Below are 14,784 nucleotides of genomic sequence, written 5' to 3' on the forward strand. Positions count from 1 at the left end.
CTTCCTGTTGCAGGACCCATATGGGAAATCCGGAGTAACCTCACAGATGCCAGAAAACTGGGCTGGAACTGGATATGGACGTTCAGATGTATGGTCATCGAAACTACTGTGAATTGGATCAATGCTGGTTGTTACTGGTCAGGAGGAGGACTAAAGCTGGACTGAAGTTGGGTGACCCAAGGTCGGTGAAGACAGCGAATTAGTTGCCGGAAATTTCACCAGCGAGACTCTTCATAGAGAGGTCTAAGCGAGTGATAGTGAGTTGTTGGTGTTGTATTTGACACCGGACCGAGAACATGCATAGATTTTGCCATATGGGTTTTCTGCAGAAGGAAGAATCCAATTTTTCAAGGTGCCATTGCAGTAGGGTGTCTGAGTATATATCGGCGGCGGAAACTACTGTGAAGCGGAAGAGAAGAAGGAGGATAAGGCCACTTCATCTTTTTCACCGCTTCAAGGAAACGCATCATCAACATTTAAGACCTTCACCGCCGTACAATCCTTTGTTTCGACCGATCCTGTAAACCCACTTGATCCGTCACTCGAAAACCTGACCCAGGAGAAGAACTTTGACTGGTCCACCCAACGGTATCCGTTGATGCTGATTTGCGATCTCGATAAGAGGGTCCCACATGGAAAGAAGGTATTGATGTTTCCGTTGTTTGAGAGTAGGGTTTGTGGCTGACAGGGGAATCTTTTTGAGAAATACCATAGCTTTTGCAGATTTTGCGGAGGTTGAAAAAGACAGGGATTTGAGGAGAGAGAAAGAGAGTGTCTATAGAGATAAAGACAGATTGGAAGAACCAGATAATGAGTCTTCATTTTTGCATTTTTAAGAGATGAGTTTTTGTAGTGACTTTGGTTCCTGGGTTTTTGTAGATTCACGGTGAAGGTGAAAAAATGAAAGAGAACCGACACTACTTTTCGTATCGTTTCCCACAGACGGCGCCAAATGTTGATGCACAAAACCGGAGGTCTTGGAACAACGTAAATTCGACCGTGAATCTGCAAGTAATGTAAATGACACAAGATGTATCGTGGTTCACCCCAAGGTTTAGGCTACGTCCAGACTGAATATGTATTTATCTGAGGGAGAGAGAGAGGAGGAGCTCTATAATGTGAGAGCTTTAAGAGGGGGTGAGAGGCTTAGGGTTTGAAAGGGTGAGGAGGCCCTTTTATAGAATAAGGGCTCCTCCCCTAATTACATATTTGCCTCTTCCTTTATTACATAATTACATTTAAGTCCCTCGAGTATTTATACGAGGTCTAAATACGAGGCCCTAAATATGGTATAAACATAACCTGTGTAAGATCTTCTTAAAATTGCACCTGACTTCAACCTGGTGACCATATTGTGAGCTGATTCTTCATTAGTTTCAACCCCAGGAGAGAAGAAATTGGTAGTATTACCTTTAACTGGGAAGGACTATGGACAGGCAGCAATGATATTGTACTTGGAGTTGATGTTGAGAGAGGAATAGAGCTATAAGTATGATCATTGAGATTATGTGAATCTTGACTTGATGAGCTTTGAACTTGTAAGCTATCCCATGATCGTTCTTCCATAATTTCTGGATTTTCATATGACTCTTCATGTGTTGGAGATGATGTTATAGTTAGATCAGGAGCAAAACATGGCATTTGAACAATGATTGGAGACATTGTTGTACTCTGGACCTTATTTGACTTCCCAGAAGACAACTGTAGTCTTGTTTTAAATGGAAATGTAGTCTCATCATGCACCACATGTTTTGAGAGTACCAGTTTATTGCTACTTAAATCATAGCATACTATCCCTTTATATCCAGCCACAAAACCAAGAAAAGCACATTGCTTAGATCTAGGTTGCAATTTATGTTGAGTATATGGCCTTCAGAATGGATAAACTGCAGATCCAAATATCTTCAATGTATGCAACACAGGGTCTTGTTTAAACAATAGCTGATATAGAGATTTCATCCCCAAAACCTTACATGGCATTCTATTGATCAGAAATGCAGCATGATTACAAGCATAATTCCAGAACTGTAATGGGACCTCAGCCTTAGTTAAAAGTGTGATTGCAGTCTCTACGATATGCCTATGTTTCCTCTTAGCCAGACCATTCTGCTGAGGTGTGTAAGGGCATGATATGGAATGTGCAGTTCCTTTGCGTGCCAAAAAAAGACTGAAACTTGTTACTCATATATTCAGAACCACCATCTGTCTGTAAGCACTTAATTACAGAATTGAACTGAGTTGTAACAAATGCAAAAAACTTGACAAATACTTGGAAAACATCGGATTTATTGATAATAGGGAAGATTCATACAAATCTTGAGAACTCATCCACAAAACTTACATAGTATCTAAACCCTTCTAAGGACTTAACTGGAGCAGGCCCCCATATATCAGAATGTACTTTTTCAAATATAGAACTAGCCCTAGTTTCTTTGACAGGAAAGGGTTATCTACACATTTTTCCAGAAAGACATGAAGAACAAACAGAAGGTGAGGAATCTACACTAACAGTTTGTCCAACATTTCTAAGCATAACATCAAGCACTTCTGCAGAAAGGTGCCTAAGCCTCTTATGCCAAACAAAAGTCTTTACAGCTTTCCCAAGTAATGCAACATCTTTATTTTGACCAGCAACCAATCTTCTTGAAAACACAGTCACAGGGATCTCATATAGCTCTCCTCTACTCTTGCTGTGGTACAATATCATTCTTGTTGCCTTGTCCTGTATAAAAAAGACAATCTCATCACATATGAACCAGCAATGATTATCATCACACAATTTCTTAACAGATAAGAGATTAATAGTAATGGTTGGAACATGTAAGACATTCTTGAGAAACAATAAATGTTGTGGAGTTGAAAGTGTTGTAGAACCAATATGATTAACAATCAAACCTTCCCCATTACCAATAGTGATTTTCTCATCACCATTGTACTGCACAGGTTGATTTAGATTGCCAAGATTAGATGTCATATAGTGTGAAGCACCAGTGTCTAACACCCATGTATCAGCTGCAGAGAAATTTTGAGCATTCTGACCATATTCTGCAGCAGTCATGTGAGATAGAGCTTGAGCAGAAAATGCAGTAAGAAAATGAGGTGTAGGTGCACCCTGATAGGAATAGTTATTCCTATGTCTACATTCCAGAGCATTATGACCTTTTTTTCCACAAATTTGACAAATTGTAACCTGATAACCATTACTCATATTCGAACAGTTTGCAGCAGTATAACCTCTACGAGAACAAATCTGACATTTAACTATAGTCCCTGTTTTGAAGGTTGTATTACCACTCCAAGAAGACTTATTCCCACTCCAAAATGACCTATTCCCAGTAGAAGAACCATTATAGTTGTTTCCCCATCGCTGTATATTCCCATTGTAGTAAGGCCTTGAATTATTGAAAGACCCATAACCACTTCTGTTGTAGTTCTGAGAAGTATTATACCCATTTCTGGTTTGAAACCTGTTGTTCCCTTGATAACCTTGAGTATCACCAGATCGTGATCCAGCATTCGAACTCTCTCCTTATGAATACCTTAAATTCTGATGAATACCTTTGCCTCGATCTCCTTGAACATACATTGCAGCCATGCCACTTGCCAAAGTAATGACCCTTGCTTCCATAGCAGATTCAACACCAATCAACTATGCTCTGAAATCTTTCAGCGGAATAGAAGTATCCCTTGCCAAAACTACAATCTTTACAATATCAAACTCCGGTGGTAATCCAGATAAAGCAGTAATAACAACATCATTATCAGTAATCCTCTCCCCTGCAAACACAAGCTGATCACGAATGGCTTTCAACCGAAGCAAATACTTATCAACAGAATCACTGCCTTTTTAAATTGTATGGAACTCAATTTTGAGTTGATTGATCCTAGCCATTGACACAGAAGCATATCGGTTTTGTAAATTTGTCCAAGCTTCATGAGACGTTTTACACCCTATTACATATTCCATAGCATCATCCGACAGAGTAGCAATTAACAGACTCAATAGTGCCATATCTTTCTGAACCTAAGATTTATAAGCTTCTGTGATTTCTATAGTCACTCCATTCTCAGTGTCAATCACAAACTTTGGAGGGCAAGGAGATTCATTAGTAAAGAATTCAAAGAAATCATACCCTTTTAAAACCGACTGAAACTGATAATTCCACTTAACAAAATTGTCATCTTGCAACTTCACAATTAACATACCAAGCAAACTTTCAACGCGTACTGATTTATCAGACATCTCTATCACTTAATTCTTCAAACAATCAATCTCAATCACAAATCACCATACACTAACAATCAATCTCAATCACTAATATGTTTAATTCCAAACTTCAACAATTATCAACTCTTCAAGATAACAAGCTCATTCTTTTGACATTCTCACTACTTCTTGGCACCGGCCTTCTAGATTTATACATTTCAAATGCATATATTTCAGCAATTTCACAAATGTTTGACTTCAATCTTATCACACCACAAATACAATTCTTCTATCGTCAACAAATCTTGGCATCGGCCTTAATCGAATCCAAAAAAGAACCCATATATGAAAAACCAAAAGAAACATCCCAATTCGCCATATATCTTCACTGAAGCAAAAACACAAACACTTGATGTGCAAAAAGTAAAGACAGAAACCAACAACCTGATTGAAAGACCATCGACCCAAAATCTATCAGAAAGCTTTCAAGAACGTCGCCAATCCTCCAAGAACTCCAACAAAGCCTTCAACGATCGACCCTAAAGAATTACTCAGCGGAAGAAAACACCCAAAAAAAATCGACCCTGGCTCTTATACCATCTTAACAGAGAAGATCAGAATCGCAAAAAGAAGAAGAAGGAAGCAATACAGAGAATGTTGAAAACCTAGAGATAAAACTAGAGAGAGAGAATGAAAGATTTTGTATTGATAGAATGATTATTTCTTACAAACATTAAGCTGCAATCAGCCTTTCTATATCACTCTAGTAGCCTAATAACCTCGCTTACTGTGTAAGCTACAAATAACCATCCTAACTAACTTTCAACAGAAATATTGATGAAATGGCAAATTATGTGGCAAATTATGTGGCATTCCCTTGAGTCAATATCAGTCAACATGGTGTGCATGAAATGCTTTTCTCTGGGACGATAAGGTTGCGGATCTTGCTGTGGTCAGCCACCTTGCAGGGCTGTACCTCTCTGATTATCCTAGTTCTCAGCCTGCCACTCTCTCTCGCACCATTCAGCCTCTTCACATTGGCTCCCTCCCCCAGCGCATTGGATCAAGATTGATGTGGGTGGCTCCTTTTGTTCGTCTTCAAATTTTGGGGTGTTGGTATGGTATTTCGCAATGAAGCCGGTAGTTATGCTGGAAGTTTGGTCTGCCAAAATATCTCAGTTTTGTCTGCAAAATATCTCACGTGACTTGCCCGAATATGGTGGAGATTCTTGTCGTTCGAGAAGGACTTGAACTAGTTGTACAAAAAAATTGGCAGCATGTAATCTTGGAATCAGATGTGCTCAGGGTTGTTCAAGCTATTGGCAACCTATCTAATGGCCTTTCTGCCTCTGATTTATTTATTGAAGATATCAAGACCCGCTTGCGAGCCTTAATTCGATGACTCCAAAATCTGTCATTTTCACCGTTCGGCTAATGTTGCGGCACATAGAATGGCCAAATAAGCCATAGTGTCTAATTCATCAAGTTGTTGGTTCAAGGAGCCTCCGGATTTTATCCTAGATGCTCTCCTAACAAGTGTATGCATACTTAATCTTATGAATAAAATCACTATTGTTTCTCTTTAAAAAAACAAAATAAAACATAAAACATAAAAAAACACTACTCGTGCCTTTCATGTGATTATTTTGTTGAAAAAAATCCTCTTCACTTGTAAGTAAGAGGTCTTAGGTTCGATTTTCGCCAAATGCAAATTTAAACCACATTATTGTTAGCCCATTGTGAGACTAAGCCCACCCCATCTTCCTTATTGTAGATAATATCGTTTATTAAAAAAAAAAGTCATTAGTAGTAGGGGTGCAATTTAGGTTGGGCCAACTTGAACTCGCCCATGTCCAACCTGAATTTTAACCCGAACAATTAGGTTTTTTCTTAGTTGTAACCTGTTCGAACCCAATCCAACTTCAATCCTATCATTTATTGGGTTGGGTTGGGTTGGGTTAATCATTTGCCTGCATATACCCAACCTAATTTATCAATCCACTCTAACCCAATTATAACCCAAATGAACTAATGCACATATTACACCCAAGTCTAACAACCAACAACCTTTATAAATTTTGGTACAATTTCATTTATAGGTATAGTTGATAGCATTGAAGCTTTTGACATTGGGGTTTCATGTAGCACTAAACTTGATTCTATTTGGTAAATTATAGGTCCTCATGTACTTTGTTTTAAAGGATAATAATGATAGTTGTGAATATATGATATACAACTAACTATTTTTCTTATTTAATAGGAATATTGCAAATTGAATTTGGACAACAAGACTTGAGTTTGGTGTTTGTTTATATTTGGATATGAAGTGTTGCTCTTTTTTTATCTTTTAGTTTTAGTACAAGCTATGGTATTTTCTTGTATTTTCAATTCAAACTTTGCATGATTAAAACTTGTGTATTTGGTTTAACGTTTAAGTGGATATCAATTTTTGGAGCTCAATTGAAGTTTGATTGATTTGTGATATTTAAGTTAACTAGCTTTGATGCTATTTGACTTTTTTTTAAAAAAAAAAAAAAAAGTATTGCAAAATAAGTTGTTACATGATTAAACTAAAAAAAGTTAGGCAACCCGAACCCAACCTAAGGAACCTGATGAAACTCAATCCAAACCCAAACCCAAATTATGAATGTTGGGTTAGAATTTGGTTGACCTTCTAATCTGCCCGAGTTGACTTGTAATTAGTAGTGTATTCAAAATCTAAAAGACCACAAGTTATGGTTTCAAAATTATAAAGAGAAACAATATTAGACCACTAGCTAATTAATCACATAATCAAAATGGAGTGCAATGAGTGTTTTTTTTTTATCGATTTATGTATTTATCAACCCGTGGCCTGCTCGTACTATCATGATTGCTGCTAACACTAGGTGCTTATTTAAGAGCCAATTGGAAGCACACAATAAATTTATACTAAAATACGAGGAATTTGATGTAAGTCACACAATGAGTTAATAATAACAAATTACAAGATTCAAACATGAGACTTTTTACTCTTAAACCCCAAAATAATGCCACTAAATCAGCGGTTTGACAATTAGATTGTTGTACATACTACATAATATTTCCAAAATTGCAATCATACATAGATTTCTTTTTCATCAATTAGTTAAAAAATGGTTCATGTCGTTATGACTAACAAGTTGTCACTCCCCATCACCATCAGGATGTAGATAAGAGCACCTCCACTGGGACTCCTAGCCCAATGGACCGGCGACTTTTGCAACCTAATAGCCAGAGCTGCAAGCTCCAACCTATGTGGGCGTGTGGATGGGGGGGGGGGGCGAGTGAGAGGCCCGACTCGAATCAGTGGCCCTAGAGCCCGAGGGCCAGGTGACACCAGGCTGACATCAAGACGATGTCAGCCACAATATAAAATTAATAAAAATCTAAAATATTAATAAAAATGTAAAAAATTAATAAAAAAAAGTAAAAAATTAATAAAAAAAATGTAAAACCCAGCAGGCTTTGAACTCAACGGCTTTCACCGAAGTTCTCGTCACCAAGGTGGATGATACACCCACAAACAAATGGCAGAGACTAAACCTAAGGGTTTAAACTCGAAACACATCAAAACCCAGAGAATAACTTAAGCAATTGAAGTAGGGCAATAACCTCACCTAGGTTTGAGCAATAGAAGCTTGAAGTTCTCAGCTTCAATGGTGGATCACCCAAATGGTGCTCTGATGATGCATGCAATGATATATTGGAGTTCCTCTCATCTAAGGGATTGAGATTTCAGAGTTTGTTAGTTTGATTTGCTTCGGTTTCGAAGAAGATGAAGGATGAGAGCTCTCGGAGCTGTAGAAAGAGAATGAGAGTGTCGAGAGATTAAAGAGAAAGAGAGAGGTTTCAGAAATGAGGGAGAAGGGTTGCGTCGGTAGAGAGAAGGCTAGGTGAGGGAACCGGTCAAAGTAAAAGAAATGATGGAGTAAAAAAAATTGATTTAATTTTTTCTATAAATATGTTATCATTATCTTCCCACTTACATCATAATTTTATATTTTCTCAAGTACTTTGGATTGTAATTTCTTATTTAATGACACGTAGTACAATGAGATTGATTAAAAATCCTATATGAAATTATAAATAAAATTATTTTGTATTATTTTATAAAATAAAAAAATACTAATATTTTATTGTTTATTGTCATGGCTATTCAATTTAGGGATGGAGATGCAAAAGACTATTACTGTTCATTAAAGGCAGTTACTGTTCACTTGAGGCTATTCAATAGTGAGTTGCCCTATAGGCCTTTGCAACGATGGAGTTGCTATAAAAGAAAGAGTGAAACTTTTTCTTTCTGAATGCAACCAATCATTATATCAAACCCCTTTTTGTTGCTTCAAAGATGAAAAAGAACGAGGCAGTCAGGCAGAGTCTTTCATTTTCGAGGAAGAGTAAAGGAAGCAAAAGCACCAGAAAACAACTACAATGCCGCAGCTTCAAATGAAATAACAAAAAAGGAGGAACCAGGTTCAATTATGAGTACAATTAAAATTTACAGTGTTCAAGGAACATGAAATATCTAGTAAGAAAAAAAAAATGAAAACACGAAATTAAAAGCGAAATAGTCTTCTCATTGTAGCTTTGCCGTACCTTAGTATAAAAAAAATCGATGTAGTAAAAAAAAAAAAAAAAAAAAAAAAAAAAAAAAAAAAACACGAAATGGTCAGGTACTTAAAACCCTCTGTGTGGTTGATCAATAGGAGCTTCTCCCAGCATTTGAAGGGTCCCAAGCCCACCGGTTCCTATGTGAATCCGCTCCTGAACACAGTCCTACATTTTTTATCTATCAATCCTGCGATTTTCTTTCTATCTTTAGTCAGCAGAAATGAAAAATCAATATTAAAATCGAAAGAAGAAATAATTGATATCCGTGGGTGAGCTGGTGAAATAAACCAAAAACGAACGTTAAAGAGAGGGGAAAAGAAAAGGAAAAAAAAAAAAGGAACCTGTCAGACTACCGTGCGACCACCCCAGACAGAAACTGGCTGAGAACGATCATCTACTGCTTCATGGAACCAAGGAACCAGAAACTGTTATTCACGCTCTGATCGCACGGTCATTATTCATCCACCAAATTGGGGTTCCTGTCTCCTTAGAAATCAAGGATACAGAGGCACGATCCTATAGAACAGATCCTGTTCAAGTAAGCTGGTGAACTTCTATTCTTTGTTCGGGTATATGAACAGCTATACTATCTTGGACGCGGTCGATCCGCTTTCTCTCTTGTTTGTTCAATTACTTTTCAAGCTTGAACAAACTGCTATCTAGATATTTAAACAACAGAAAAGTTGTGTCATTGCTTTGGATGATTGTTTAAAGTTAAAACATGATTAATTGTGTTTGTAGATTGCTTGTACGTTTGTATAAAGTTTCTCTGAAAACTGAGCCTTCCTGGTGGTTTCTCTGAAAACCGTGCTCTTGCCAAAAACAAATCAACTTTCTTTATTGCCCTTGCGCTAATGAAATGAACTTCTGAAACTGGTAGCTTCTACCACTACATTGTACCAATTCCCATAACTTGTTTACTCATAAATGGAAGGAAGCGTTGTGTTGGGCAGTCTTCGACCATGAACAAATGAACTGAAGAGGTGCAAAGCTCTTGAAGGTTGAGCATAGGGGACCATATGAGCAGCGCCCCTTACTGTGGCAAACGTCAACAGATTTCCGTACTCTGTAGCCCAACCGCCCACCTATTCATAAAACACGTACAGATATTCATAAGCAATGTTGAAGAGAGACGGACATTCAAATTTGAATAGAATTACTAAGGGAAGTGCATAAGCACCTGGCCTTTGTGAAACCAAGCTCCGTATGGGACAGTTATCGGGAACTTTAGGTCATGTGCTAGTTCACGTATCAGTGTCCGGGAGCCAAGTAATGGTACAACAGAATCTTGATCCCCACTGCATTTGGTTGATAATCATGTTATGTAGCATCACTAAAAATTAGAGTATGTACTATTCAACTTAGCTCCTGTACACATTAGCATGACGAATTACCTGAAAACCCAAACGGGAATATGATTTTGAACTATCCTTGTGAGCAAGGGAAGGATGTTGATGTTTTCATCAGTATTGCTGTAATTAAGAACGCTGTACAATACAAAGACGAGAAGATCAGTCATATGACAGATGCGAGGATAGACTAAAGATAAGTCATCAAATTCTACCAAAGCATAAGAAAGGTTTTATTCACTTACCGACTGCACATACTCCAAGTATAAGGCAAGTTTGTACGATTTGCATGAAGGGCTTTCTGAACTTCAGGAAGGTTCAAATAAAAACTTCTTTCATATGTCATACATACATCAACTCCAACACTTATCTTAGTAGCCTGCAGAAAACGGGAGTGGAGGAAAAACTCGTTGAAACAATGAAACGACAAGTTGCATGAAATGTGAATGAAAGAAGAAAAAGAAAACAGATATTAAACAAAAGAAAGAAGAAGTATAGAGAATACCATTTTCCGCAGTCTCAACTCTTGCTCCACTATAGATGGATAACAAACATCAAGAATCACATCGTAATTGTCTATGTAATAACCAACTATTTGATTTGCTTGAGATATTGCTTTGTTGCATTCAAGGCTTAAATTGTGAGTATTTGCAAAGACATAATCGTCAAAATCGCATTCATTCATGATAGTAAGGCCAATTTCATCAGAAATCATTCCATGAGACCAAAAGTATTCATATGATGCCGGAGCATCACGATCAAGTCTCAGCAGTGGGTTCCCAATCTGCAAGATAACAAATAAGAAAAGTTAAAAAAAAGGGAATTGACAACTATATAGAGAGATGAAGGCGAGGAGTCCAAAAAATATGTGAGGTCTTCTTACAGCAACCCCTTTGAGATTGAACTTGAAACCAGTAGATTGTTTATTATGGTCTAATATGGCAATGGCCAATTGCGGTATGTAGTGCCCTGTACATAAAAAGTACAGATGGTAAGAACCGTTTCAAAATGATAATTCGTAGACAGGAGATGTGGGAAAGAGTAAAAACTAAAATCGTAACTGCAATGGTTAATATTTAGTAAAGGTTTGAATATATTGTAAGAGTTCCATTTACTAGTACTAGATTATAGAATTGAAAATATATCAGACTTTGCAGACCTGCATAGCTTTCTCCGGTAAGAAACAACTCTCGGGATCTGAAAGTTGGAAACTTCTCATACCATTTCAGCAAGAATGCGTGCATATCTCTTGCTGCCAAAATCAAATGACAATGAAAAAAGTTGTTAAGCTTGGTTGACAGGTTTCATCAACCAAAAGCAAACATCTAGAATAAGCACACCCTTGAATCAGTGTAAAGAAAGGAAAGCGCAATTAGCTGTTCACTATACCAGTTGAGGCATCCCCAGAGTTATAATCTGAACTAGTATTCGAGTATGACCATCCTACTCCAGCAGGAGACTCAACAAAAAGGAGATTTGATGCTACAAGAAATAAACAAATGGTACACTATTTAGTTATGATTCCAGTTAACAGCTGCACAGAGACACTCGCGGAGAAGAAAAAAAAAATTTCACATGTTCTACCCGGACATACCTCTGTTCCATGACATTTTATTTCTTCGGAGGCCTCTACCATCACCTGTTGGATAAAATGGACCCAACTCCGTAAAGGCACCTCCGCCGATGGAAGAACACCCCGGACCTGAACACAAAGTTAATCATCCGATGTTATCAACTATTCGGTGTTTAAGATCCTCACTTTCAAGAACAATTGTAAAACCCACAAACATTGAGATAACATTTCATTCTGCAGAAAAGGGTATGGTATAGTAATATGGCATACATAACAAGTTCTTTTAACAAGCAACCAAATTCAAGTTGGTTACAACAAATGCAAAAATATCCTACAAATAAAAAACTGCAGCAGATTTGATAAAAAGATCGAACTGAATATAAAGGATTACCGAAAGCTTTTATGCACACCCTATATAAATATGTATACATAAACATAATTTGAAGAATTCATCATAAATAACATGAAAATATCTGTTAAATACACCTATGAATTAAACGGCAGAGTTTAACTAATGTTTGCAATTTGCTTTCAAGAAACCCAGAAAAGGGTGAGAGTTTACCTCCATTGAGCCAAAGAGTGAGGGGCTTCTTGTCAGGCTGCTTATCTGCTTCAACGAAGTAGTAAAACAAACTCCTCCCAGCTTTCACATCCACATCAACAGACCCAGCATACTGTTTGAACCCAACACTTGGCTGACCAGGCAGACTCACTACCAGATCCTCTGCTGGGTATCCCTCCACTGCACCCAGCAGCAACAACCACTCACACCCCAACAACACAGTCAGAACCCCACTAAACCAACACCTACCCATCTCCTGAAATCCCAAAATACCTCAGAAATTCCACCCCTTTTTCAATTCCTAGGCAATTCACTCTTACACAATGTGTGTGTGTGTATTATAATCTGTATGATGACACTTGCCTACACATATACATTTATACAGCCCCACTCACTCAAAGCATGTTTTTTTTTTTTTTCTTTTTTCTGAAAATGAGACAAAAAAGGGGGCCCAAATAGAAATATAGGCTTATCTTTAAAGAAAAAACTTCAAATTATAGCTGCAGACGTGAAATCTAGGCTGCTTTAACAGAAAGGCGTGTGTGTGGATAAATATAATTAATGGTAAATGCCAGCTCTAGGATTTGGTATGACCGGTAAGAATAATGCATAAATGCAGCCTCTCAAGAATCGAATGGAAAGAAAGAGACGTTAAGGAAGGTGCAGAGAAAGCAGAGTTGGGTTTTTTACTGTGCTTTGCGGGAGTTGCAGTCATCCTTATAAGAGTTTTTTACAGAGAGAGAGATAGACGTTGGGGAGGGAAGTGGAAATTATTGGCATACATAGTAATAGTCGCATTGGCATTTCTTTTCTTTTTTTCTTTTTTTTTTCTTTGTTATTTAGTGTTTTTCTTCTTGTTCTAAACACCATTTATAGATTTTATTTTAAATTTTTATAATCAACTATATATGACAAATTCTTTTTATAATCAACCTGTATCACAGATTAATATGTTTTGTTTGTAGATATATTATGTTTTACTATCTTTTAGTTCGGGCCGTATGTTCTGCAAATGAATTTATCTTGGTATATTAATTTTTGTTAGAAGAAATTAGGTAGATTTATTGGAATTAGAAGATGCATGAAATTACATTATTTTAATTTATCTTTGAATTAAAAAAATGTAAAATGAGTATAAAAAAATAAAAGTAGAGAAAATGTAATACTGGACTTAAGCTAATAATCACTAAGGAATGGTAGAGAGAGAGTTTGAACTTAAGACACAATGAGGTGAGGAAGAATACTCAAAATACGAGAGCATCCACTTCTTGCAATTATAATTTATATTAGAGAAGAATGATTCATATTATGTATAAGAGTCAAGTATTTTTCATATGTAGTTATGACAAAACTTTTGCATCATTTTTTTGGGTACAATCGATACTTTAGACTAATATAACGAAGAAGGATGAGGATCTAGACCCAAAATGCATCAGTTACATCAGTTACAACTCAACTAGTAAATTTACAAATTTCTTAAGAAGGATGAAATTGGAAGTGCAATGAATGTACAAAAATTTAATTATATGTGAAAAAATACTATGGATTTCAAATGATTTGTTGTATCTGGTTATATGAAATTTGTAATAATACATTGTATCCAATCTTTTATGAACCCCATTTATGGTTTTCTCAAATGAAGGTACAGCTTGACCCAAAATAGTTAAAGTAGGTGATAACTTCTCATCCTATCATAAAGGTAACATTATAAAACAATGTAACAATAACATAAGGTGGTAGCCCATGAAAAGTTTTCTTTTAGAGAGAGCGTCCTTAGAAAATCTTCACCGGTTGGTAAAAGAAAGTAAAAACAAAAGCAACAATTACTTTCCAGTAACGGGTGGAGATGCTCTTAGCATTATTCTTAATCACGAGGAGGAAGTGGAAAACAAGATTTCGATGGACAAAAAGGGACCCGGAAAGAGATCCTCTCCGGATCTCTTCCACCAAGACCATCGAATTAAGTGATCCGGACCTTTGAAATTTTATCCAACGGCCCACCTGTTTTGATCTCTTAAAAACTATAATAATTTTTTATCATTAGATGAAATTTCAAAGGTTCAAATCATTTAATCTGATAGTTTTGGTGAAAGAGATCCGGAGAAAATATTTTTCGGACAAAAAGATCATGTTGAGTTTTTTTTTTTTTTTTAAATAAGCATGGAAATAAGACAACATAGCCGTCCTCAAATGTCAAACAGTTTACTCTCCCTCAAGGTCACTCTGCAGCTTACTTTACTACTTTACTCTGCGGCCACACGAATATCTTTATTCATTGAAAAATAGGCTTGGATCCTATCCGGATCCATTTTGTGGGGTCCTACAAATGCTCACATCTTAACCATTCATCGTGTATTAGGTGGTCAGAAATCATTTGATTTTTTCTTATTTAAAATTAAACATAAATAGTATCTAACGAAAATTAACCGCACGATATACAATTAACAGCTAAAATGTAGGA

At 36.7% G+C, this 14,784-nt stretch overlaps 1 protein-coding gene, 1 long non-coding RNA gene and 1 other non-coding gene across 3 annotated transcripts; all 3 read right to left on the bottom strand.

The window, feature by feature from the left end:
* Positions 1-8,858: 8,858 nt before the first annotated feature.
* On the bottom strand, positions 8,859-9,315 carry LOC139196332 (uncharacterized). The gene is made up of 2 exons (XR_011581154.1): positions 9,181-9,315; positions 8,859-9,026 (listed from the first exon to the last, which is right to left on the bottom strand). It is a non-coding gene; the product is annotated as an uncharacterized lncRNA (long non-coding RNA).
* Positions 9,178-9,387, bottom strand: LOC139196656 (small nucleolar RNA U3). Its single transcript, XR_011581753.1, has one exon. It is a non-coding gene; the product is annotated as a small nucleolar RNA U3 (small nucleolar RNA).
* A 259-nt stretch (positions 9,388-9,646) lies between these two features.
* Positions 9,647-13,025, bottom strand: LOC139196331 (serine carboxypeptidase-like 42). The gene is made up of 10 exons (XM_070822105.1): positions 12,324-13,025; positions 11,783-11,890; positions 11,578-11,670; positions 11,348-11,440; positions 11,072-11,157; positions 10,694-10,972; positions 10,434-10,567; positions 10,234-10,326; positions 10,020-10,137; positions 9,647-9,924 (listed from the first exon to the last, which is right to left on the bottom strand). Exons 1-10 carry the CDS (start codon positions 12,574-12,576, stop codon positions 9,757-9,759), a joined length of 1,425 nt encoding a protein of 474 aa, XP_070678206.1. The 5' UTR covers positions 12,577-13,025; the 3' UTR covers positions 9,647-9,756.
* Positions 13,026-14,784: the final 1,759 nt, after the last annotated feature.

The sequence above is a fragment of the Malus domestica genome, chromosome 05 (assembly GCF_042453785.1).
Source record: "Malus domestica chromosome 05, GDT2T_hap1".
NCBI classification, from domain to species: Eukaryota; Viridiplantae; Streptophyta; class Magnoliopsida; order Rosales; family Rosaceae; genus Malus; species Malus domestica.